This window comes from Poecilia mexicana, unplaced genomic scaffold (genome assembly GCF_051168715.1).
Source record: "Poecilia mexicana isolate PSO_F unplaced genomic scaffold, ASM5116871v1 scaffold_9, whole genome shotgun sequence".
Lineage (NCBI taxonomy): Eukaryota > Metazoa > Chordata > Actinopteri > Cyprinodontiformes > Poeciliidae > Poecilia > Poecilia mexicana.
In genome coordinates, this window is record NW_028263378.1 from 9,011,947 (window position 1) to 9,039,815 (window position 27,869).

Here is a 27,869-nt window from a genome sequence, read left to right on the forward strand (position 1 = left end):
TAAAACATGGTGGGCAGACTGATGGAGGTAAACACTAAGCAAGCTTGGAAGAAAGCCTGCAAAAGAGTGTTGGAACAGTGACAAAAGGTTCAATGCTTCATATTAAAGTCCATGTATCAAATTGATTTTGCTGAACAATTATGGACTAGAACATCTGTCACACAACATACAAAGGAAATACACTGAAGATTGGGAAGATTGCCAGATGGCATGACATAATTTGATTCCTGGAAGATGAGTACTTAGTGACGGGCAGACGGACAAACAGGTAGGTAGGTGGACGGATGAACAGAAAGATAGATCCTGTATATGTTTAACATTTTGCATCTATAGCAATTGTTGTGTCAGATTTTTTGAATTAAAACAGTTTAGTTTCAGAAAAAAATTGACTGTTCATTCTGCATAATGTGCCACATCATGCTAGCAATTTAAACTTTGCAGATTCACCTTACTTAGCTTTGTCATGTGTCTCTGATTTTACTTGGCGTCGTTCCGAGAATATTGGCCTCTCTCCTTTGGTACACTATCATTAGGCAGATGTTATGCACAGAGGAAAGCACCTCACTCTGGGATACTTAAGCTCAAATCCATATGTGGTCTATGAGGGAATCAAACGCAAAACCCGACAAACAACCAAGCTGACCTATGGGAACCATGTGTGTGTCTTTGTGAGTTCCCTGGGGCCCGTGTGTGTACTGGGTCAGAGCAGGCTTTAATAACAAAACAGCCCTGGTACAGGGATGCCAGTCTGCCCGCCTCAGGACACAAAACCTGATGGAGTCCAGATGAGAGCCACCAGACCAGCCTTGTTGCTCCAAAGTACAGCTAACTGGTGCATGGATGACGTCCCACTCTCATTTGTTTGTTGAGCCAGTCTGCGTCAATACTGGGATCTCCAAGGTAAAGCCAAATAAATGTAATAATCTTTAAAATGTTCATGGATAACTACAAAAACTGTTGCAACATGCGCTAATGCAGCAACTTGCAAACATACATCTAGGTAACACTGGCAGCCTTGTTTTCCTCCTGGTCATCTAATCTAAATATTTAATGTGTTCTTGGCTGTTGCATCGTTAGTGTCTGGTAACCTAAAAGATGAGGTTGCTGCATCCTGCTTTATGGTGATCAGTCGACTCTTAGTCATGTTATCTTCCCCATCCTGAAAAGGCGCTTACATCATCCCTCTCTGCAGAGTCTCAGTTTCAGGAACACAGGAATTTACTTACAGATCAAACACTGGATCAACAGTGGTGCTCAGCACAATATGAGGTGAATGTGCAAACATATTTTGTGACCAAACTTGTTTCTTACTCAGTGAGCACTGATAGAAACCCTGCACTGTTTGTAACCAAACCGTTTGGTTTACAAATTGTGGAAAAACAAAACAAAACTGTCATATTTTTAATCCCTCTGGATTAACCAAACGTAGATGGCAAGCAACCTGCCAAGAAAAATGAATTATCACTATAATGGTATAAATAATGTTAATAATTGTATACTGAACAGTCTATATTTATTTAAATATGAAAAAAATAAACACATTGTTTTGCGATACTTCTAAAAGTGCAAGTCAAAATTTTAATTTCTCAAAATTTTGCTTCAATATAAATCAATACTTAGTGACCTAAAAATATTTACTAATTATTTTTAAAGCTTTTACTTGAGAAATGCATCAAATTTTCGTTGCAAAAATATTTACATTTTTGGTACGGCTTCTTCAAAGCATCTGCAGTTTGCTCTGATGCTTTGGACATTAGCTTCAGGGCCAACTGACTGGTCACTCATTCGTACGGTATCATTGTTTGTAGTTGGACACAACAGACCACAAAATCTTGTTGGGGTGAAGATGTGGTCACTTTTATGGCAATGGATGTAAAGTTTCACTGTGTTGATACCTGAGCCACGTACTCATGACGTTTTGTGACGAAGTGCTCCACAATGCTTGGGAAGCCACCAAATTACTGAAGGATTTTTGGGCAAAGTTGCTGGTGGAGGTTGGAGGATGGATCCAGTGTGAGTTCGAGTTTGGAATGACATACGACTGGTGGTAGCATTTAGCATCTCTTTATCCGGACATTCCTTTTGCCAGATGGCCAAAACAGACGGAAGGAGGATTCAATGGAGAAAATAATGTTAGCCCAGCACTCTGTGCTCTAATCCTGGTATTTAATAAAGAATATCCATCCGTCTTTGATGTTAATCTTGGGGGAGAAGTGGCGTCTTTGCTGCTCTAGGTTATGCCAGGCCACCATCCCATAGTCTCTGCTCAACTGTCAGTGGAGAAACACTCATAGTTGCCTTCTTCCATTACACAGATAGCTCTCTGCTGGTGGACGGCTAATCATTTTATTCAATCCTCCCAATGAGGACTGAGTAGAACCTACATTTTCATAGGAACATCTGCTTCAATGCATGAATGGAAAATATCTAGATATTCCTTCATTTTTCTGTTAATGCAAAAATACAGCCTGCATCGGTCAACATGCATCGTTTTTCTTTTACTGGTCACAGTCCTGAGAAAACGAAACAAATAAAATCGATCAAAGTTGTACTCGACAAGTCGGGTTTTAAAGACAATTGGAAATCAATACCAGAGAGGAAAGGCAAGATTGCAACATTTGTCACCCTTTACTGCAACCTAAGAGTAATGCTAATTGCATTGATAAGTACTCTGCATTACTATTCATTGTTCAAATCTTTAAAGGGGAAGTATACAGGAGATGCTTTAGGAAAACCTACAACTAATGAAATACACATTTGTGCGGCATAATCAAAAAAACCACAACGTGGCTTCAGAGTGCTGAAGTTGTGCTGCCCCAGCTTTTAAGAGTAATTTAATGACCATTCGGGGCTTTGTAGAGAACAAGCTCACAGTTGTTCATAAAACCGCTCAAATATGGCTTTTCAAGTCAAATGAAATTGTTTGCGTGAAAAGAGCAATTTTTATTTGTCATTCAGAGTACTTGGCTAATGAAACGCAATTAAAGATGTAGGCATGGGTCATGCAGCTGGGTGGCGTTTGCTTCATCATGACAACATGCAGACACATCCTGCACACACACCATAGGCTTTTAAGACAAGACGCTCCCCTTTGACCCAGTGTCGTGTTACTCCTTCCATTAGTGCTGACTAACTCTTGGTCTCTGGCTTGAATGACAGCAGCACGGAGCACGGAGCAGGGCAAGGTTCTTTCGTGTCAAGTTATCTGGCACAGACGAGCCCGGGAAAATCTGGGCCGGCCGAACACGATCCCTGAAACAGAGCTGCTGATTCAGGTGTTACACATGCATCAGCAGGATGCCGGCACTCTGAGGCAACAGTGACTTTAAAGATGCAAAACAAATAAATTAACCCAAATAAAAATCACAAAGCAAATGGCTACCATGAAAATAATAAGGCAGGTTTGTGGTCAAAATATAAGCAGCATATTGTGTAAAACATATTTGGATGACAAAAAATGAAATCAGTAAAAGGAGAACACAACTAATAAAATTCTTAAAAAAAAAAAAAAAGTTTATTCCATGTATTTCATTTACAAAAAGTGTTATGTCAGACCTCCTTTTCATCACAGTTATCAATGAAGACATGCAAAACACATACACTCCATTGCCAAATCATTAAGTTTAGTGTTCCAGGTGAATAAAATCCAGCACCTTGGCATGTAGTCTACAGATATTTGTGAAATGGATCGCTCTAAGGAGTTCAGTGAATTCATTCACAGAATCTCAACAGGATTGCACCTGTGTTTCCTCCCATAAATTCACTAGAGTCAACTGTTAATGGTATGTTCACAAATTGGGAATGACGGCAACTCAGCTACAAAGTGGCAAGTCACACACACAAAAAAAAAAGTCAGAGTGGGGTCAGTGGATGATGATTTGCAGAGTTTGCAGAGGTTACCAACTTGGAGCTGTCTGCAGCTGCAGTCCTCCAGAGACCATGAAGCCTTCAGATTAGCTTCATGGAACGGGTTTCCATGGGCGAGCAGCTGCAGCCAAGTGTTACATCACCAAATGCAAAGTACAGTGCCAGATGCAGAGGTGTAAAGCAGTAAAAGAATAAATAAATAATTCTTTGAAGTGACAAACCGTGCCTCTTTGTTGAGCAATCAAACAAACGGTATTTGCTTGAGTGTATTTTGCAAAGTGTGATTTTGTTTTTTTTTCCAGAATTGGGGTTTGAGCTCTTAGCTCCAAAGAAAGGAACTCTTAATGCTTCAACATACAAAGGCATTTTTGGGCATTGCTCTGGACTTTCTAGGAATGGGTCCTTTCTGTTCCAACGTGACAAAGCAAAATCTGTAAAGACAGAGATGATTCAGCTTAGTGTGGAACATGCACATGGAACTGATCTTAACCCAACAGATCAAGTCAGTACCACGGTGCAGACCACTGTGACTTGTTACAATGGGTTACGAAAGTGCCTGACCAAAAAAATGTGCTCTGTGAACACTCGTAGACCTTGTGGAAAGCCTTTTCAGAATTAAAGTTGTTGTAGCCGACATCATTTTAAACCTTTTGGATTCGGAGTGGGTTTGTCACTCAAGTTTATATGTGTGAAGGAGGATAAGACAACAACTTTGGCAACGAAGTGTATGAGTGAAGACGGCATACCCTGTGAACAATGATGCTTTTTTCATCTTGCCTTATGTTTGTCCAAGCCTCTTTCACTCACAATTTGAAGTGAAAGAAACAAAGAGCAGCCAAGGAAAGGAAGTGAAGATGTACATCTTGGTAAACAATTTCACATAATCACAAGTGCCGTCTTACGAGGGACCTGAGAGGGATGACCTGCAACACCTCTGTCTTAGTTTTAAAAGGGTGCAACAAGTCAGAGGAGATTGTTGCATTCTGCAGCTAATTTATGAAAAAAAGAGGTAACACTTTATTTGAAAGGGGGTGAATAAGACTGACATGACACTTTCATTAACATGACATAACACCTGTCATGAACATGAATAAGTCTTCATGAATATTTATGACTGTTGTCATAAAGCATCATTCAGTAAATTATGACACTTTTAATACAAAGTTGACATTATTCAAAATGTCTTTGTTATGACAACTTGACATTAACCAAGAAATCATTACTGATATAAATTTGTTATAAAAGTATTACTGATTGCACTTTAAAAATTAGGTAACTTTATGTTTTAAACAGTAATGATTTCTTAGTTAATGTCAAGTTGTCAATACAAAGACATTTTGAATAATGTCAACTTCGTATTAAAAGTGTCATAATTTACCGAATGACGCTTTATGACAACAGTCATAAATATTCATGTTCATGACAGGTGTTATGTCATGTTTATGACAGTGTCATGACAGTCTTATTCAACCCCCTTCAAAAAAATGTTACCAAAAAAGAAAATGGCCCATAAAAAGCTTTACATAAACACACAGTCAGTGCTGGCTCTGAGAAAAACAAAACATAATTCAACAAAAAACAAATCAGAGTGTTAAAACATGTTGACGTTGTCCATCCAAACAATGTTGGAATGACAGAAAATCTTAATGTACATTCTGTTTTTACCAGTTCATTAAAAAAAAAAAACATTAGGTATTAGCTGTGAATCATCAGCAGTCTAATTTTAAAAGCACCTTTGACCCAGAAATGCATGTTAACACATAACGAGGCATGGGCCGGCTGTCTGTTGAGGCATTCCAAGATTATAAAAAGTTACTGTTTATAATACTTCAAATGTTGTTTCTGTCACTTAGGACCATTTTATTGGCCAGAGGAAGTGCTAGAGTCGCCAACATTTTTTTCTGGCTGCATAAAGAAACCCAATTGTTTTGACACACAACTACTCAGCTAACCAAAAGAAAGCTGGGACACTTTTCTGTACAAACAAGAAAGGATTTGACAGCTGGGAAATTTATGCTGTTGTGAAAAGCTTTTCACGACAGGATTAGTGCCGCGTCTTCATTGATGCAAGTCCTTTACTGGTCGGTGAGAGCTGAGCCTCAACTTACCAGCAGATGAACATTCCTACCCTGATCTGTGGTCAGAAGCTCTGGGTAGCGAAAGAACGAGAACACCGATACAAACAGCCAAAACGAGGGTGTCTGGGTTCAGTCAGCCAAGATGGGTTCAGAGTAGAGCTGCTGCTGGCCTGGAAACAGCGCAGGTGGCCGTATGTTACTTTTAAGTAATGCTGTTCTAAAGCTACCGTTGGTTAGCTCTGAGCAGCATCTCTGACTGCAGGTTCAGATGCCTGAACCAGCCAAAATCGGCTTATTTTCTATTCTTTGAGGAAGAAATGAACAAACCTAAATCATGTCCTACCTTTTGATTTTTGTGCAAACATGAACTTGTGGAGTTCATTTTGTGGGATCGTTATACCAGCCCATGCCTTTGCATAATCTCTTTTTCCTCTGGTCTTTCCCCAAGCACTTTGGCTTTTTGCATTACCTGGTTTTGATCCAAAATTTTACTACAGTAAATTAAGAAAAACTGAACATGGTAGAAAAAACAACAACAACAAAAGAAATGCAGTGACCACTGAGGCAGTCAGTTTGGCTTGCTGAAGTTGCCGTTAGCACCGTGGTTTCTCAGTCGGTGGATGGCGGCTGTTTCGTACCAGCATTTCATGAACAGACGGCAGGTCGCGTTGCAGTCATTATGAGTCCAGTCTTGGTAGCGCCCTGCAGGTGAAGCAACACTGTCTTTGGACCGACCGAAGCACACAGCGACCCAACAGCTTCAGCTTGTCACAGAAGCGGGAAGACATGGTGTTTTTTCTGCAAACTGAACAGACAGAAACCAAAACAAAACCTGAAGTCCAATACATGAACACATTTGCCCTGACGTATGGAAAGGAATGTAACTACACAATCGGGCCGACAGGTCGCAGCCTGATGAAGCTAAAATCGGCCAGGTCTGGTCATCAGCTGATTTCTCAGTGAATCTCTAATGATAAACAAAGATTAGTAAGCTAGAAGTTGATCAGACCATCTTTCATTCAGAACCTTGTGTATCCTGGTCTTCTCTGAAGGTGTACCGTGATGCCCTGCCTATTTGCTGATTTTTGTAAAGCGCAATACCTACAGTAGCTTCAATACTACTTGCACAGTACCATTTGCACAGCAGTCAATATAGACGTGTCTTTTAATTTCCTTGGCACTGATTAGCTGTGGTTAGACCAAAAGTATAAAACAAAGCATGCCACTAAAATTTGATCAGCACTAAACGTCGGCTTTGGAGAATTGTTACCTTCACAATGTGAAATTGAGGTGCGAATGTGTGCATGCACAATGCGTGTGGGAACGCAATCTGCTTTTCCGATCAACCTCTTTCACCGCCAGAGGAGCACAGGAACACGTTCACACATACAAACCTGAGTTTTTCTTGCATTCCTGCATGTTACATTTCCTGAGTGTTTCTGGTTTAGAAATCGTCTCACAAAAGCGGTTTGGCAAAACGGCCAAATCCTGATCGCTCACACAGTTGACTGCGCGCTGCTGCTGACCCTCTCCACAGCTCACAGAGCACTAGAAATAAGAGGACTAAGTTAGAAAAAAAAATCAAACATCTAAAACGTTAATTGTGAGTCAGCAGAGTGAGACTGACCTCCCCCCAGCCTTCGGTTTTCCAGTGCGTGCAAGGCTTTAGACTGCACAGTTCAGTGCCGTTTGGCCTGGACGTGGTGCTGCAGCGATGAGGTTCGGGGCAGTACACCAGTCGCTCCCTGACGCCTTCACCACAGCTGCCAGAGCACTGGGGACAACAAGCATTACTGCTTTATTTTTAGATCATTTCTCCAAACAGCCCCCTTTCTCACACAGAGAGCATTGCAAAATTGTTGACAGTAATACAACACAATGGTTTGATCTAAACCATTGTGTTGTAGCTCTGGCTGTATGTTTGGGTCTGTTGTAGTGCTGAATTGTGGACCTCAGCCACAATTTTAAGTGTTTTGGAGTCTCTTAGCAGGTTTTCTTTGGTTGTCCTGTTTATTTGACCAGCTTCTCTGTCCCTGCTGAAGAAAATTATCTCCTCAGCTTGATGCTGCACCATGTTTCACCAGGGGGAAAGTGTTTTCAGGGGGAGCCAATACGATTTCCTATGGGTTTCAAACTCACGAAACTCTTACCCAAGAGTTAATTAAGGATAAAAAATATATTTCAGATAGTCATAAAAATGCAATGTCTAGAAGCATAGGCAGCATAGATAATGTGCCTAGATATGCCCTGCTATGTTTAATAACATGTAAATTGAATGTATGATTGTCCTACCTGTCCCCAGGGTGACACGGTCCAGTTCATACAGGGCTTTTGGGGGCAACCCAGGGTGCTTAGGGGTCTGCTGGACACAGTCTGACAGTGGAAAGGTCTGAGTGGACGTTTACTCTGAGAATCAACACACTGAACGTCACGGTGCCTCCTTCTCACAGACCCACAGCTTTCTGGACACTGTGGAGAGAATTACAACACACCATGCGCCGAACAAAACTATGCGAGTTAAAACAGAGACAAGAGTTTTTATTTTTTTGTATTTCTTCAGTGACAGAGAATAATTAATGTATTCTAGTATTAATTGTAATTAACAAGTAAACTATGTGACTATCAGTTTCCTGACATCTAAAGTTGCTGACCTTGCTCCAGCTGCCAGTTTTCCAGGCAGCGCATGGTTGCAGATGACATGTTCGTGCAGGCTCAGGTCTCTTCATGCTGGCACAGTCCTCATCATCCTCTGAACTGCACACCACGGTTCTCCATAGAGCTCCAATCCCACATGTCGTTGAGCACTGGACAGAAATGAGGATCGTCTTTAAAAAAATATGTTTATGCTTAGCACAACATTAAAGCATTATACTTAATGTGAGTGTTTCTGTGGACATAAAAACATCAATAATACATTTTAAGGGATCATATTAGATCTTTGGACATCCTTCTTTTTAGTCTATTATTATTTAATGGAATAAACATGAATGTGTCATTATATGTTGGTTTGGTCCACAAACCAGTGTACTGAAAGCTATTTTATTTGATCTGCTTTAATATATTTTATATATTATTTTGTAGAATCTTTGCTCTGGAAAGTTCTTCCAATTCCACTTTAGCAACATTTCCAAGAACTGTTGCAGATTTTTGGTGGCATTTAGGTGAATCTACCAGGATAAAAACATTAACAAAGTAGAAATTTATGCCTGAAAATATTTCTGCTGGGGAAATAGTACTTTTCATATTACCCTGAACATTCAACATGAAGGAAGGAAAGATGCTAAGCATTGTGGATTGGTTTAATTTTCTTAGCAGTATTTTATGTGTCACTATTTTTCATCCCAGTTTAAATTTTTCTACAGTTCAATACTTTCTGTTAATTAAACTGTGTGGATTTTAAATCTGCTTTAGGTTATCTGCAACAACAGAGTGAGAAGAATCAATCTTGAGGGTGCAGGGTAATTAAGTTTCAGTGGATAAATGTTCAGGGGAGCATCATGGAAACATTGTTAATGTAAATGTTTACTGGAACAATGTTTTGCAGACTAAGACAAAAAGTTCAAAATATATCTTTACACACCTCACTCCAGTTTCCTACAACCCAAAATACATCCATGTTAACTGGTTCTCTGGCCATCAGGTTTCTTTGGTCACTCGTGGAATTGCTCTGCGGACTTCTTGGTTGCTGGTTTTGGCTCTTGAAGTGGCTTCCTTTGGACCTAGGTGGTTTTTTAGCACGAGCAGTTTGAGTGGTTTTCTTGGTTGTTGCAGGGGAGCTCTTCAGGTTCATAAATGTCACATGAGGTGGCACTGAAGTGGTGGATGGTTTTCTGATAGTTGTTGCAGGAACTTGTTTCGTTTTGAAGATAGTTTTTGAAAGGCCCGGGCCAAACTTATGCATGGGAGTGGTTAGAGGAGCACGTTGTGTCCATGGGCGGTATGGTTTAACATTTGAGGTGGTGTTGATGTTGGGTAAGTGGTGGGTTGTCCTTGAACATGTGTCAGTACTGGTAAGAGAGCATGGCAATGCAGTTGTGGGTGGCATTCTAGTTATATGCTTGGTAAGAGGACGTGCTTGTGGTTTTGGTGTGGTTGTCTGAAGACGAGTCGTTACAGACGTTTCTGTGGTGAAAAAGTCCAGGTCAATAATCTTCTCTTCTTGTTTTGTCTTGTCCTCAACGATGTAATCATATCCTGGGGAGTACAGGACCCCATCCTCAGCGCTTCCCTCCTCTGCGTCTACATTTTCCTCCTCTCCAACACTTGTTTTCTTTTCTTTATTAGCGGAACTTGATTTGTTAGAATAAACTTTCCTCTTTGCATTTTTCATTTTCCTCATCCGAACACCAAAGTCATGATCCTCTGAGACTATAATTTCAGTAAATGCAACTTGAGGGCTTAAAGTGGATTTTGTGGTGGCAGTTGTAGTTTCTTTGGTGGTTGTTGTAGGCGCAGCTGTGGAGCTCATAGGTGCTAATGATGTCGAGCCAGGATGTTTAGTAGGGGGAGTTTTATTTGGGTAAATGCGGCGATACACAGGGGGAAGCCCAGGTCGTCTGTGAAGACTTGAGTTTGGGCAGCTCTGCAAAGCACACAGTGATTTGGACCTGGGTTTGGTCGAGAGGTCACAGATCTTCTTTGGCGCCAATGTGCACGACACGGTGCGTGAGCGAACTCCCCCTCCACATGTGACGGGGCACTAAAAGCACAACAAAAACAATATCAAGCTGGTGGAGATACTTGCAATAAAAGTATTTCATTGGTAAAACTGAGGTTAAGAAACAAGCTACCCTTAAAAAAGGCTTACTTCCTCCCAGTTGCCAACAGCCCATTCCTGCCCACATGGCACATCTCTGTTGCACGGCACCACAGGTTTGGGTTTAAGCAGATGCTTGCATTCCAGAGGGTGGAGTACTCTCTCCTCCCCTGAAACAGTGCGGACACAAAGAACGGTTCTCTTCCTCAATCCTGTTGATCCACAGGTTTCTGTACAATGCTGCCAACCACCAACCCACCACCTAAGAGCCAGAAGACAGAATAACAAAGTAAGCAAAAATATTCTTATCAACCATATGGAGCTCAAACCTTTTTAGAAAATGAGCACGTACAAGTGTTTGTATTGAGAACATTACAATACTTTATAAAAATGTTGTCAATAATGTTGAAAAGATTTTAACTTTTAGTTTGTATACATGTTGCCTCATTAAAGAATCTGAAATTTTAAATGAAAAAATCATTTGTGTTCCTAAATAATTGCTGTAATTAGCTTAAAAAAAAAGAGAAATTGTACAAACTTTTTATTTTTTTGGACATATTTATTACAGTACCCAAAAAAATGAGTATTGTATGCCCTAAACTACAGAAAATATAAAAGTTTATATAAATATAGACCTTTGAGTTGTGAAACTGTTATGGTTGCTATTCACAGGTAAAAGTTGAAATCATGGCTATGCAATAAAAATGGCTGATTTTGGTTGCAGAAAATCTGCAATACAGTGTGAAGATGCCAGAGAGTACACACCGTGCAGGACAGTCCATATTTTTACATTTGCGGTGTCGGTCCTCTGGACGGCTGTCTGGGTCACACAGAGACTCGTCCACGACGCCCACATCTGTTTCAAAACACAGCACTGGCTGGTGCTGCTCTCCTAAGGACAAAAACAGTTCTAATTTAGTATATTTTATTGGCAAAACAAAAGCAAGATGTTTCGAAATAAGCCAAACCTAGGCCACAGGTGGTGCTGCAGTCGGTCCAGGCTCCGTGTCTCCAGCTGTAAGTGGGTTCAGTGACCTCATTTTCTATAAATTTTGTCTTCTTGATGGTGTATTCTAACTTAATACCTGGATTCTTCTCCTGAAACAACAACTATAAAAAAAAAAAACATAATGTAATCAAATAATCCACATTCTTCTCCATCTGGTTTTTCACTAGAGCTTTAATTTGGACCCTTATAGATTTCTGTTTTTACTTTTTTGTCACACTCATGTGTTTCAAATATTCAAATGAATGGGAATAATACGACAACCTCACTGAAGAGCAGATGAGAAAAGAAGTCACTGAAATGTATCAATCTGGAAAGTGTTACAAATGCCATTTTTATGGCTTTGGGGCTCCAGGAAAATCACAGTGAGAGCTTTTATCCACAAATGAGAAAAACGAATATGGAACACCAAAATGTCACCAATGACTCATTCAGGTGGTCACACGGGAATCAAGAACAACATCTAAAGCACAATGTTTGTTTCGGGTAAGGTCACTGTTCATGCAATGAGTAACAACCGAAACTGGCATCGATTGAGAGAAGATAAAACTAATCAATAAAACACAACACAGACGATGACCAACAAGACCTTTGGGAAAATATTCTGTGAACCGACGGGGCATATGACTGTTTTACATCTGTGGCATGTGTCATTTCAGAAAAAATTTATCAAACTAACAGAAAAACATGGTGGTGGGGGTATGATGTTGTGGTCTGCGTCAGGACTTTTCATCTGAAAAACCTGAAAAGGAGTATTGCTATCACTTTGCAACCCAGTTGGATCATTAACCAGAACAATCACCTAGAGCAGAACAGCAAGTTCATCTCTCAAAGACGAAAAAAAGGATTGTGTAGTGGTCTAGTCAAAGGCCAGGATTAAATCTGATTGATTCATTTTGGCCCTGAACAGGCCATTCATGCTCAAAAACCAGCCTCTCTTTAATTTAAAGAAAAAAATGGCCAAATTTAATCCAAATTCTTGTTAAAAACTTACTGCCATGTGTTGCAAACCTGGTAAGTGAGTGTGTTAAAGTAAATTATAATAATTAGGGAGTAATTACTTGTCATTTTGCATTTAATATGGTTATATTTATCTGAAATTAAAATTGGCATGATCTAGACTGATACAAAAAAACAAATAAACAGAAGAAATCTGTAAAGGGGCTAAATGTTTTGTTTTTTTTCCACAGCACTGATTGTGAGTTTCTTTATTTAAGAAAAATGAATGACCAAGGACTATTTTGTGGTGGGACTCAATTCAGTTTGATTAGAAGGTGAACTACGAACACAAATTTATTCAGTTTAACCTCTATGAACAGGACTCTTTTAGGAGTGAAGTGGCACAACGCTGATTATACTAAACCTTCTGAACATCTGAAAAAAACAGCTGCTTTCATCCACTCCTATGAACGGGACAACCTACCTGGAGCAAGACTGGCTGCTTGGTAGGTCCAGGTGCAGTGAGGTTCTCCATGTCTCCACTGCGCTCATAGTAGAACGTCGTCCCACCTGCCTCGTACTCGCCGTTCCACTGGATGATGAAGTTCCCGTTGAGGAAGTACTCGTCTGACCCCACACTTCTGAGGGCCAGGAAGTTACCTGCCTCCTGGGCTTCCCTCACCAGAATGTCCCGGGCGCCCTCTGGTATCACCCCCACGTCCACGTACCCTGGGAGAGTCGGGAGGGGAATCAGAGTCGCACTGAGGTAATGGGATGGCCCACCATGGCAGCTGCCACGCTCACACCCAGACTTTCAGACACCTTCTCTCTGATGTTTAACCCGGGTGGGCTCGGTGTGCATGGATGCCTTGCATGTGTGACTGAATGTGTGCTTATTCGGCACGGAGGGGGTGGGCTAGAGGTGGGGGTGCACTGCCCTGTCTCTGTTTTTTATTGCGTGGGGATGGGAGGTGGGTGGTTTGGGGGAGGACGAAAGCAGCAATGAGCGGGTCTGTGCAGTTTAATGATGTTTGTGGGAAGGTGTGTGTGTGCATGTGTGTGTTTGTGAAAGGAGGTGGGGGGATGCTTGCCCTCGGTGTGAGCCTTTTGAAGTCTCACACATCTGGGCCGGTTATCTGGAAGGGATGCAACGTGCAGCAAACACACACACAGAAAGAAAGAGAGATTGCAGGGAGAAAGGCGGGAAGGAGGGGAGTTTTTATTGTTTTAGGGCCTCTTTCACTATGAATCTGTCTTCACGGTATGTTGATTTAGCGGGTGAGTTATACTTGTCCAAGTGCAGTAAAACCAGACAAAGATGTGTATCTTCAGACAAACACGGGCCTGCATGCATGCGCACTTAAATCTCAGCACAACAGGACAAACAGCTGCAACATGTGGACGAGGTTGCTGCCATGGCAATAAACAACAACTGTACAATGTTGATGCACTGCCCTGAAATGACTTCTGTGCCTGCAGACATACATTTAAATTCTGCGCTTTTTCACACTCATCTTAGTAGGTCCTTCAAAGCTTTTTCTCGTTAGCAGTCTGTCTGCTTTGCGTTAATAATTTTATAATCATACAGACTCCCTCGGTTGGACACAGCCCCTGGCCAAAATGTTCACACAACACATTTTGCCATGTTGCAATCACAAACTTGAATGCATTTTTATTTTTATTTTAAATGAAAAGCCAAAACAAAGTAGTGCATAATTATGATGTAGAAGGGAAACTATATATGAATTTCAAAACCGTTCCATGCAATCACCCTGTAGAGATGGCTGTATTTGAAGGCATTGTCTGACTATGCTGGGCCGTCTGTCTCTTCAAGCTCAGTCAGATTAGTAGCTCAGGCTGCTAGTCCTGCTGAAATGTGAACATTCACCTACTCTCAAGTCTTTTGCAGAAATTGTAATAGCTGAAGACATGAATCCTCACAGCATGATGCTGCTACCCCAATGTTTTACCGAAGCGACTGATATGTAGGTAAATAGTCTACATTTGTGTAGCGTTTGATTAAGTCAGAGGACTCCAAAGCCTTTTGGCTCAGTCATTCACCCATGGATTCAGCACCTCCTGGCCCTCTGACCACCATAAGCTTGAGGTGTTGTGTCGTAGCAGGCTGCTATTTTAAGATGCTCCACAACTTTCTACATGATCTATCTGCTGTGTTCTTTGGTCTTCATGATGATTTGTCCACTAATATTCTCTGACAGCTGCATCCATACTGAAAATGATTTAGGAGATATCTGTCTCCTAAATCTTTGTCTTGATTTTCTTTTTAAATGCTAATACAAAAATGTTCAAGGGGCATGAATAATTTTGCAAAGCACTGCGATTGTCGTTTCACTCACCAAAACCTTCTTGTTCATCATATGTCTTATAAACCATCTCACAGCTTGTGCCGTCGCCCAGACAGACCCCACAGCGGTCCTCCACCGCGTTTGAGTCGATACCAAAGTCACAGCCGACCTCCTACACACAAACACACAAATCACAGCACAGTGGAAGTTTCCACAGAGGATCTTCTCCCTCTGTCAGTATGTAGTTGCTCTGCGGTGTGTCATCATCCCGCTCCACTCTAACCCTCCCAGTCCCTACAGGTCTCTTACCCAGGCACACTACCTTGCACACTCCGTTAACACAGATGTTTCTGGACTTGTTGTTCATGAAGCACGGCGTCCCGTCGGTCACCGCGTCAAGCATCTTCTCCGAAAAGTACTCACTAACTGGTCGGCAGTGAAGTTCGCAGGGATTTACTGAGGATGAGAATAAAAGAAAAAGAATCAGGTTTATTTATTTATTTACTTTTTTACTCATTACTTTTACTTATAACCATTTATTGCTACTGTTTTTAATCACTATAATTTTATGCCATACATACTGCTATATGTATATAGATAAACTTTAAAATTGCACTCCAAGGCACAAGAGATAACATAAAATGATCTAATTGTCCAATAGATTAATACAGTGATGTCAGGGACTGAAATCCTGCCTGTTTGAGTTCCCTCTTTGGTTCAACACATCTGAATTAAATGATGATTTGTTAACAGGCCTCTCCAGAAGTGTTGGAGGAAACGCATCTAAAACTGACAGGACACTGACCCTCAAGGACCGAAGCTGGACATAACTGTAAATTTATGTAGAGATTAAGTTTACTCATTTTGTTTTTTCTGGTCTTCACCCCTCAAAACAGTAAACAAGTGAGATTTAATTCCAAAGAGATGCTGAGAACATAATTACTTGAAATTGAGGTAATCCAGCTTTATTTTCTATCTCTTATTAAACAGCTGACATGAAAAACTCACCTGATGATACCGCTAAAATTGACTTTGTTTTGTGTAAATTGACAACAACTATGACAACCATTTCGTATCGACAAACTGCCATAAAAACCCAACAGAATTTGAGCGCAGATGCTGAATGACAGAAAACTTTCAAGGGTTAATGTTGCCCCCTATTGATTAATTCCAAGAACTACATCTATTGTTGAATTATGTTATGAAACAGAAAATGTTAAGAAATAAAATAAAAAAATACCCAGTCTGTTAGAGGGTTTCATCACTTACATGGGTTAACGACTGGGATCCACTGGTAGAGCTGGTTGTGATACGGCACTGTGTCAAACTCACTGCACAGCATCTCTCTGAAGGACGGCTTCTCATTCTGACAAGGTTTGGTGTTGCAGGTCCGGTAACGCTTCCTTTCTCCAGTGCAATACTTTCCTCCAAATTCAGGTCTGTTGGACAACAGAATATTTTGAATCAACCACATAGCTAAGGATTAAAGAAAGAAAGGATGTCCAGAGTAAGTTCTTACTTGGGATTGTTACATTCCCTCTCTGCAGACTGAACTCCAGTTCCACAAGTCCTGGAGCAGTAGGACCATTTGTCCCAAAGCCCCCAGCCTCCATTCACAGTCTCTGGCAGTTTACCCACAATTACACACTCTCCAGAAATGCACCACTAAGTGAGAAAAAAATAATACTGAGATCATTTAAAAATCACTTGAGGTGTTTTTTGCGAGGTTAACTACCCCCTCCATCTGTAAATGAAACCCTGGCATGGCTGAGCTTATAACGCCGTTTACCTTGTCTGGTCCACAGCGAGTACCATCTATAGGCGAGTCCAATTTGGATCTACAGCTACCATTCACTGAACACCAAAGAATCTGGCAAACATTCTGAAATAAAAAGGCAAAAATTAAAATCAGTAACGTCTGTTTTCTGAAGAATTTAATGTATAGTTTAATTTGAGCACGACTTACATCCACCTCTGGACAGAAAGTAGCATTTGGACCGTACTGGAGCTGGCACTGATGATGGGTAGTGTAGCGGACGCCAAGACGGGCCAGAGGGGTAGTCAGGTCCCTCTTGGAAGGTCGGTCATCCAAACAGAAACCCCAGCCACGGCTAAGGCAAATAACAATGAATATGAGGTCAGTTATTTTGCTTGGAAGAAGAAGTAAATGACCTCTAAATATACAAACATGAACACCAAATAATGTTTGTGTTGAGTTCTACTTTTCGCTCTCAGAGATGCGTTGGCTGCTGCTGAGAATGAGGCGTCTCAGTTAATGGAGGAATGACTTCAATGCTACTTTTTTTAACATTGAATGTGTGTAGGTTGTGTTGTCTTTAAGCTACTTCACTTATACAAACATCTCAGAATGGATGCATGTACACAGTATTTTTATTTTTATCTGTTTTTTTTGTGCTGATGTTTTGTGAGATAAATGTAGCATTTATTTATCTATAATTATCTTATTATAAGGAGAAATTGAATTAAGATGACATGTCAAATTTTGTGACTCACTAGCTATCCATCTTAGCATGTAGCTAACTAGAAACAGAGGGAATAGTTTTTTTATATATATATATGACTGATAACTAAAATACAAAATGCTTGAAAATGCCAGAATATTTGACAAGGTCATTTCCAGTTTTGAACATGAACTTTCTCATCCGACTATGCTGAATCTGGAAAAACGTATTGTAAAATTTAAGAATAAGAATTATCCAATTAATCTTTAGCACAATTCTTCTAAAAAGTTCTAGAGTTTTAATCTCTCGTGATTTGTTCTTCTTTCTTGTCTCACATGCCATAAAGTTGTGTTTTTTATGGCTTGACTGAAAATAAATAAAATCTTGTCAGCACTTTGTAGTGAGTGGTTTTAGAATAATTAAGTTCTGACTCTGCCTTACTCGAGGAAACGTGTGATGTACTCCTTGGAGCAGGACGACCAAGTCAGAGGCGAACTGTCATACATCAGTTGTCTCGACATGATGAACGGGTGTTTTGCTCCCACCTCGCAGTCATTCCCTTGGCCGTCATGATGGATCCCAAAGCTGCAATGAATCACAAATTAACACAACTTAAATAAAGACTGCAAAGGCTTTTGTACACAGGCTTTGTTTGTTTACCGTACTTACTTGGCAATGATCTGATTACAGAGCGTACCAGGAAGCTTATGTAATGTAAGGCAAATCCAATAATGGACAGAGCTTTCATTTGGAGTGATTTACAAGAAAACTAAGGAGCAATGAGTGGAGAACTATATTCAAAACAAGAAATATATTTAAAGGATCAGAGGAACAAATGCAAAGAAAGAAATGTTCATGCAATTTTAAAACAAATAGAGTTTTAAGATATGACAGAAATTAACTTTTTACTTTAATGGGAAAGTACTGTTTCAAGTCCAGTGAGCTGTTTCTAAATGCTGCCCTAATTTTTAGTTATAGACACATTTATACTGTAATGCTTCGTTTTGAGCACTATGAGAATCATTTGGATGTAAAATGAAATTGGCCTGGGAATATTGTCTTGAGAAACTCCACATGTAATCTTTGTTTTCTCAAATTTATCATTATTGTTCTACTACAAAAATGTTATATTTTTCAGCAATTTGATTAACGAGATGTCCTTTTCTCTTTTTCCCATTTATATATTGTACATTCTAACAATTATCTGTCAATAAACTGACTGTCTAACTGGGAATCATCCTTTGGAAAAAACAGTGTACAGCAGCACGCTTGTTTATCCATAACTTCATGTCTAGTGAAATAATACTGTTAGAACATATTGGTACTTTTTTCTTGTGATGATTCTCTGTTTGGTACTTTACAGGTATTAACATTGCACTACCTGTGGCCCATTTCATGAGCAACAGTGAAGGCGACAGGCAGTCCTGAATCCTCGTTGATGTTGCAGCTGCGGTGGGGCTGACACATCCCAGATAGATGAGAGAGACCCAGAGTCTCACATGGCTGGTTCATTCCTGCACAAATATCTTTCCTTCAGAGGGAAACAAATGTGAAAAATTATTACACATACCACCTCACTTCACACAGGGAACATGTACAGAACCCATGTGACTTAAAGGAAAGACTTTTGCCACTTGCCTTGTGATCAGAACAGCCAGATCGTGGTGAGCTGGGTGAGTGTCGCTCTGTGGATTCAGGTTTTTCTGCCACGCACAGAAACTGGACAGAGTTGTGTCTGCATGGTGAGCAATCTTCAATCCTTTCTGCAGCAAACACGAGAGTTTGACTAACAAATCACCACATTTTAAACTCTTTTTAGCTCAGTTCACACAGGCAGATTTTAATAAAATCATTATTTATTAAATATGTCAAAGAAAATCCATCCATCCATCCATCCATCCACAATAAATCCAAATAAATACGTTGTCTGTATATATATATATATATATATATATATATATATATAAAAGCCTCTTGCTTAATAATGTAAGCACTTATCAAAAAGTCACATAAGCATAGTTGAGTATTTGGAAAACTTTGGATTATTTGTACCTCTTCTCCTTGAAGCAGAATGAGGCGCACCAAGATGACGTGGATGGCATTTCCAATACTGGCATCATGAAATATTCCAGCAACCTGTCAGCATAAAAATGATCCGTAATGATAAAAAAAGAGAAAAACAGCCTGCGCAGACTTGCAAAACACATAATCAGTTTAAACTAAAGGAAAAAAAAAAGTTCTTTACCATGTTCATGATGGTGAAAATGTAGGACTCAACATTGTCGCTGCCATGGTATTCGATGAGTTTGGAGTCAGCCACCACCATGGTCTCCACCCATCGCTCCCGGCTGACTGAGCGGCGAGAGCGGGACTGAGCCTGAGCCTCCTCCCTCTGCTGCTCCCTCTCCCACTCCTCCCTCTCTTTTTCCACCTGGTGAGAGTCACTTGGAGCATCTAAAGCACACATAATGAAAAGCATAGCTAAGAGCACACTTATCCTTGGTTGACTCAGGTGCAGGCTCAGCACAAAAACAAGGAAGAAAACTCATTTACAATTTCACACACACGCGCAGCTGTATATTCAGACACTGTGTGAAAGGACGCACCTTGAACTCCGCAGGGGCTGGGAGTGTGTTTGGACTCCAGGCTACGTTTTCTTCTGTGGTTTTCCTCAGTAGATCTTGGATAGACAACGTGTGGTTCTGGAGTCCCTGCAGGATCACTGGGCAATTTCTGGGCAGGTTCGATGAAGAAATGCCCCTCCGGCAGGGAAAAGAATCCTCTCTGCAGCAAGAGGAAGAAAAAAAAAAGTGACAGCGTGGCAAGCTTGGGCTCAGATCATTCATTGAGATGACTCACATATCCCAACGTGCAAAGCAAGCAAAGCTTAAATAGCTCTTTTTGGAGCATGTTCAAGAGTTTAACAAAACAAATAGAGAAAAACCTGTGTCAAATAAAATATTAAATCTCATTTTCTTACATGGAAACAGAACTCTGGTAGAGATGCCAAACAAATCATCATTAACTACAAAGTTTCACTGAAAGCTGGGAGGGCAGATGATCCCCATCTTAAAAACCTGCAGAAACAACCAGCCCACATTTTTTCCATCTGGCTGAAATCTGTCATTAGCCAGCAGATCAGAATATGAACCTTCTTCTTCTCCTCAGGCAACAATGCAACAAGTCCTTCGAAACTATGCTGTACATGTTCTCACAGGTAGAGGCTATTTAAACAGACGCAAACTGCTCCTGCAAACAAACAATAACATGAAGAAATTGAATCGACATAGAGGCCCATGTCTTTAAGCCACACATCAAAAAAGGAAAGACAAGAGCACATGGCATGGCTAATGAGGCAGGTGTGCTCTGATCCTCATAAGTTGACAACAAGAACATAGCAGCTCATTAAAACATGCTTTGAAATATCCACTGCTATGATCACTGGGTTTAAGTTTTCTTTTGTTTATGTTCTGCACTTTCGTTTATGTCAGGAAATGGCTGAAATCTGAAAACTTCTCCAGCAGATCAGATGGAAATGACCAGGAATTAAAACAATGAGAGCTCCCCTCCTGCAATGCCAGACCATCCACTTTCCTTAATCCTACTGGAAAAAGAAAGAAATAATACTTCTTAAAGAGAAAATCAATGGAGAGCAGAAAGTCTTTATCAACAAAAAATGAAAGCCAAATCATTCCTTTTCTAATGTCATAAACGTCTTGGACTTATTTTCTTGCTCCTCGTCTAACCAGCTGCTCCACTGATCAGCTTTCTAGGTCATTTTGACAAGTTATACATGTGTTTCTTGGAAGAAGAGGCAACAGAAATGGGAGGATGCTGCTTCAGCAGTCTGCACAGCTATGACTCTGTATCCCACTGCTGCGTTCACGGAGTTCAGAAACTAGAAGTTGACACTCCCTTTGGAACGAAAAGATTTCTCCATCTGCTACACTAAATCCAAAAATGTAGGTTTCCACATATACTGAAACAGATGCTCTGCTGGATGCAGCTGAACTGCTCTGCCGTTTTTCTCACTCCAAACCACAGTTAGAAAGCACAAAGCGGATGAAAAACGTCTGTTTGTGCTGGAGGTTTTGGATATTTTTCTATAAAAATATTAATGCCGAAGCATGGTTTCTTCAGCAGCAGCTCAGTGTGGGCCTTCAGCCAAACATCCCAGAGTTGTGGTGGATTCATCTCCAAAGCATGCTGGCTGATATGTCTACACACTCGGTAGGAAAAGTTTCCCACAGGCTCTGTGCAGCAAACGCTCAGCTGACTGAGCAGTTCTTCTAGATCTCGCCCAAACACTCTGTGTGGCAGCAACAACAGATAACCTTATCTCAGCTGTATGGGCTGAACACTGGACAAAATATTATTGGAAACCATGTTAATAATATAAACTGCATTGCATACTTATTCATACCACTTGAACTTGTTCAAGTTCTGTCATGTTATAGAAGTCTATAACATGACTTCGATAACATGACTTCTCACTGACAAAGAGAAGAATTGTGAAGTGGACAAAGAAGGAAAAACATCTTTTCAATTATTATGAAAACGTAATCTAAAAAGTGTGGCATGCAATTACATTTAGCCCCACCGCCATCATTAGTAGAACCTGATTTTGCTGCAGTTACCGTTTGGGTTGTGTCTTTACCAGCTTTACACATCTAGAAATTGAGAAACTAACATTTCTGCACAGTCTTCTTTTGAAAAAAGATCAAGCTCAGAGTGTGTAGAAGGAGAACATCTTAACATTGACTTTTACATATCACCACAGATGTTTGTTGTGGTTTAAGCTGCGATACACTGTGATTTCTGGCCCATTTTCAGCCAATTTCAATATTTGCATGTGTCCCCAACATGTTGGATTTTCTTAACTTTCTTTCAACATTGACTTTTTTCACCACTCTCCTGTAGAGGCCATATTTCTAGCGTGCATTACTAATAGTTTCCTAGTCAACAGGTTCTTCAAGATGGCATTTGAATCTCTACAGCTCCTCCAAAGTTTTCATGAGCCTCTTGACTACTTCACTGATTAACGCCTTATGATTAAAGTGGACAGTCATGCATTTGTACATTAATTTCATTAATAGTTTTCCCTGTACTCTTTCCATTTCCTAATTACATATGGAAGAGTAGTTAAAGTCCAGAAAATCTTCTTATAATCTTGCTTTAAACCTTTTTAAAACTTTATCTCAGACCTGAACCCTTGTTTGGGAGTGACTGATCATCTGGCCCTGTTCCCTGAGTTTTAAGACTTCAGCTGAGTCCCAGCAGACAAAGGCAGGTGGTGGTCTGCAGAGCAACCAGTAAGGAATGCTACAAAGAGACACATTGAGAAGTCAGACTGCTGCTCTGCATAATGTGCACAAAACATCCAGGCACAGTCACTCTGCCTGCACTGGGTGTTTATAGTGTTAATGGTGATCTTTAAATTACTATACTGTACACAGATCCTTTGTGATCTTTCTCATCTGCATGCACAGACAACCTGAACCCATGTTAGCAAAGCCTTCGTTTTCTGTTTCACCATACATGGAGAACTGCTTCGCTGCAGCTCTGAATCCTGAATGTTCTGTCAACTTGGACAGGATTTCACTTTCCCCTTTCCAACCTCTGTTCATTAATCCCTTTCCTCTGACCTGAAAGGAAGCGTGCTGTTTGGGTGCGAGGTGCCAGAGCCATAGGAGGTTACCATAACATGGATCTGTGCTCTAAATACACCAGCCATGTGGAACTGCTTTACCCCCGTTTCCTGCTTCTGTGGGCTAGAAGTGGCCGAGTGGACCTGAAATAAAGTGGCTGCCGTAATGCAGACCGTTTCCTCAGTAGAGATTAAATGGGACAGAAGGAGAGGTGGACGCTGATGGTGCTCATTACTGTAACATGATGAAGCACAAACTTGCACTTATTGAAGCAAGATTAAGGGCTGCACCAAGCAAAATTTGCATTCCTCCAAGTTCAACGTATAATTAAGAGGAGAGGGTTAATTTTTAGAGGTCAAAAACCTTGCTGGGATTTTTCATTTGCATAAATGCTGAGAATTTTTCATTTAGGTGAGGGAAATAATGTTATAATAGGTCTGAGCTTGCATGTACTTGCCTTGTGCATTGCCTGTGGCCATGCAAAAATACTCCCGCGAGTTCCCAAGAAAAGCAGCTAAAAACAGATTAGTTTATTCTCAGTTCAATGTTGTGGTTCAAGTGTTCAGCAAGAGTAAAGGGGGGGTCTGCATGTCGCAAAGACACAGGGTTCTGGAGTAAATATAGCTGAGTTAGCAGCAGTAAAACTCTGTTCGTTTGAACTGCGAGCAATTAAATCTCCAGCCAGACGCGGGATGCTAAAATGACAGGATGCAGAGGTGTTAATACAGTAGCTTGGGCTATGATGTGGCTTCACACCACTAAGGAAGCATGATCCAGCTATGTTGCCAGCTTTACACATTGCAGACATTTTCAAACATTCGTTATTACCCCGAGGAACTGAATGTGAGAAGGTACTACTCCAGAGGACAGACTGTATTTTCTTCAGTCTGCTCACTGGTACAAAGTTCAGTTTTGCTCACGTGTGACTGAAAGAGGTCACAGTCCAGAGAATTAACAGCAAATTAGTTTGGGTTGTTTGTTCATGACGTTTGCTGTTTTTTTTCCCCCCCAATACTGACATAGACCCGCATGTTGAAATTAGTAGGAAAAAAAAACAAACTTTTTTTTTTTTGATGATTAGTCAGCAGCTGCAGAGCAGCCATTCTTAACGGTAAACATAAAATAAATGAGGATTCTGCAAATGTCTTTTTTGGGAGGGTAGGGACAGGAAATGATATTGTTTTTTTACAGTCAACTTCTCTTTTCTTTGTTGAGCAAATGTGTCGGTACCATTGTAGCTGTTTGCTAGAATTCAGTAGAGCATCTTATTCTCATGTTCCTGACAGAAGTCTCTCCAGGTTAACAGCAACTAGATATAATAAAACCTTAATAATTTGACGAACAGAAATTGTAATGCACAACATAAGTAACTTGATAATTAAACACATTTTATGAACAGAAAAACTAATTTACCCACAGTTCACCGGTCAGAGCTGATCAAGGTAAATCTGGCTCACTGATTGGTGCATCGCTGGTCGTTATTGTTCCCTCTTGTTTAAAGATGACACACTACACTGTAGACAGGAAGTGTCATTGTAATTCTCCATAAAACAAAAGCAATAACTTAAAGAGCTCACTGTTTCACTGTAGAAGCTGACAACTCGACAAGTGGACCATTAGAGCAACTTGAATTTTACAAAAGTGGGACAAAGAAAAATCCTGCTAAATTATTGTGACATGCGTCATTATTCTTTTACCTGTCATCATAAAAGTCCACCCAGTGGCAGATTAATAAAGATCCCCATTTCAAATGCATCCACTTCCTCTTTCTCTGCCTCATGAGGTTGAACGGCCTCCTTGCCGCTGGCAGGACTTTTCTCTCACATCTGTCTGGCTGAGTCTTGGTGTTTGATGGTTTCTGTGTGCTTTCAGCCGCTATAAACTTTTATCCACAGTTCTGTACAATGCAATACATCATCCTGCAGCAGGTTAAGGATGACAACGAGAACATTTGGTTTTGTACAAAGAGTACTTTAAACACTGTAAGACTAGAGAGTCCGAATTTAACGTTACGTAAGGCATTCTTTTCCCTGAAGGAAGATGAGAAGTGGGTCAAAGATATAAATTTTCCAGGCTCCCGTCATCATTTCAGTCTCATTATGAGTCATGAGTGACAAATTAAGAAATACAAGTCTGGGAGACATAACACAATTTAGTCAAGCGTAACTGAAAAGTAGTTGGATGAGGAATTCCTGTTGTGACACAATTGAGCAATACACTCACACACTGAGGCACACTTCAGTATAAGAAGTTAGAACATCACTTTTTCCCACAAACCAAATGTTCATGTTCTTCATTCATTCCCTCTTTGGTTGTTTGTATAAACCTTGTCATGATAAATAAGGCATTTATGTTGAGTAAAGGCTTTACAAAATATATTTGATACATAAATCTATCTCGTGATTCCTGTCAACCTTTTATGGAATGTTATTCCTAGAAATCTGCTGTCCAGCTGGCTTCTTCATCTGGTCAGAAACACTACAGCCAAAGTAAATACCTTCAAGTGAAAGAAGCAGGTTTCCCTGGGTTTCTGTCTGTCACACCTTATTTTCCATGCAATAAGATATGCCAGAAGCTGTTACAGAAGCCCAATCCCGAGCACAGAACAAAGAGACACTGCATGCTCAGATGGAGTTCATGAAGACATTCTGCAAGTACAGACAGCGGCAATAAGAGTGTAAGAAAGCTAAAGGGTGCCGGTGAAAAGGAAAAGATGTGAAGCAGCAGCAGTCAGTGAGTCTGCAGAACAGACCTTCTGCAAACAGTGTCAGGAAGGCTTTGAAGAGCAAACCAACAAACTCAACACTGTCAGGTAGAGGAGTCTGCTGGTTGCCTGGGGCACATATCTGCTTAGAGTAGGTGTGAGCTGGCTACCTGCAGCAAGGAATGCAGGGTTTTAAAAAGTGATGCGTCCAAAACCTCCAGCATTTCTCATCTTAAGTTCCTCCAACCCATCCATTTTCTTCCAGTGAGCCGAGGTCAGGCCACAGAGGTAACAAGTCCAGGAGGAGAACCAACACACCCCTTATACTGGCTGATTCTGGGGAATCCTAAAGAAATTACCATCCCTTTGCTGCGTTCTGGGTCTGCTTCAGGTATTTTAATGGGTCCACAAATTGTTTTACTTTTTTACAAGATTCTTTCTTCACCACCACAGTCCAGAGTAGTGCCTGCGTTGCTGCAGACAAAATCCCAATCCATTAGTGCCCCTCCTGGTCCATACCATCATCACTTGTGAACAAGTCACCTTAGGCATATCAAGATGCTTGATCTTCTCATCTTCTAGGGGCAGAGACTGACCCCTAACCTAAAAGGGGCAGTGCACCCTTTTCCATTTGAGAATCACTCAAATCAACATTTCCTGCTTTGGGACGTCACACCATTTCTACAATTTAAAGTCCTTTTAATTACATGCCAAAAGTGCAGCCGGTGTGGCACATATAGCAGTGCAGCACTCATTATAACCTACCTTTGGCTGCACACTGCTGAAAAAAGGCAACTGCAGCTTCTTATGGTTACAAAATGGAACCTGAACCAATGACACAAATCATTTAAAACAGGCAACACTGCTTTAAAACTTCAATTGACAAGTTCTGACTGCAGTCTGGACACTTCTGTAATTAGATATCAGCTAGCTGTAACTGTATTAAATATTTTCTATTTGAATAAAACTAACTAGACTACTTTTTTTTCTCTGATGAATGAGACTGGGCTTAAAATAAACTATTTTTAGCCCTATATAGTTAGTAAAGTAGAAGGACTTCCTACCAGTCCTTTGCAGGTGCTGATGGCAGCCGTTCCTTTAACATCATGGGCTTCCACCGTGCCAAGAAGGTGGCAGGAGTTCCCGTCAGACAGGGCAGGCTCAGCCCTGCTGGCACTGCCATTCCTCCTCTCCAGGACGTATTCAGTTGACAGCAGGTGATGGTTTTTGGTCAAATTGAACATTAAGGTTCGACCATTGTAGCTGAGCTTGTAGTAGACCTGCCCCTCTGGAGAAAGGGACCGCAGTGCACGCCTGGATCTCCCGGTCTTGAAATGGTGAGACACGGAGTGAGAGACAAACTCACCATCAGCGCTGATTCTCACGGGATGGACGATGGATGGGTCTGAGCCAGACTGGGACAAATGACCTATAGAATAGCAAAGTAAACTGTTTATGCATGCGCTCTGCAGAGATTTGCACAAAAAAAAGTTGCTTCCATGCAGCCACACTGCACTGACCTTGCTCGCTGGAGAGGGAGAGGAGTCTGGCAGATAGCTCATCGTGGCCCGCTGCCAACATGAAAACAAAGTGCAGCCGAAAGAGAAGCGAGCACTCCAGCGAACATCGCATATTTCATAAGAACCAAAGTGGAAACCCGGGAGAAGAGTCATCTGCATCGGAGAGCCAGGCTGGTTGGAGGAGTCGACCTCTTCGATCCTGCACTGGTCCGGGTCATGACATGAACAGGCTCAGATTCCGATTGTGGAGGGGGACACGCTCCGAGGAGGGACTGGCAGCCCGATCAGGGTTTTAGGGGAGAGAAAGCTCCCTTCTCGGTGGAGGACGGAGGAGGAGGAGTATCTACTTTCCTCACAGGAGCGTGGGGGAAGCAGAGGAAGAGGGTTCCCTGGTTTGAATGGACCATGTCTGCTTCTTCCCTCCTGTCCGGACTTGTCTGTTGATGCAGCAGCGCATCTTCAACACGTGTCGACGCTCAAGCAAATGAGTTGGATCATTAAGGCGCCAACGGGCTGTATGCAGATATTAAGTTTTATTTCAATGCCTTAAAGAGCGCTAACCTAAAACTATGCAGGGAGAGAA

The 27,869-nt window shown here is 41.0% G+C and overlaps 1 protein-coding gene across 1 annotated transcript; it reads right to left on the reverse strand.

Moving 5' to 3' along the window:
- Nucleotides 1-3,492: 3,492 nt before the first annotated feature.
- Nucleotides 3,493-27,819, reverse strand: adamts12 (ADAM metallopeptidase with thrombospondin type 1 motif, 12). The gene is made up of 24 exons (XM_015005718.2): nucleotides 27,287-27,819; nucleotides 26,831-27,195; nucleotides 20,021-20,198; nucleotides 19,660-19,868; nucleotides 19,467-19,550; nucleotides 19,053-19,177; nucleotides 18,796-18,945; nucleotides 17,856-17,999; nucleotides 16,919-17,063; nucleotides 16,742-16,834; nucleotides 16,472-16,617; nucleotides 16,222-16,391; nucleotides 15,275-15,408; nucleotides 15,004-15,124; nucleotides 13,131-13,375; nucleotides 11,670-11,811; nucleotides 11,467-11,593; nucleotides 10,753-10,963; nucleotides 9,526-10,644; nucleotides 8,597-8,749; nucleotides 8,238-8,414; nucleotides 7,573-7,719; nucleotides 7,340-7,493; nucleotides 3,493-6,750 (listed from the first exon to the last, which is right to left on the reverse strand). The coding sequence occupies exons 1-24, from the start codon at nucleotides 27,396-27,398 to the stop codon at nucleotides 6,623-6,625; spliced, it is 4,779 nt and encodes a 1,592-aa protein (XP_014861204.2). The 5' UTR covers nucleotides 27,399-27,819; the 3' UTR covers nucleotides 3,493-6,622.
- Nucleotides 27,820-27,869: the final 50 nt, after the last annotated feature.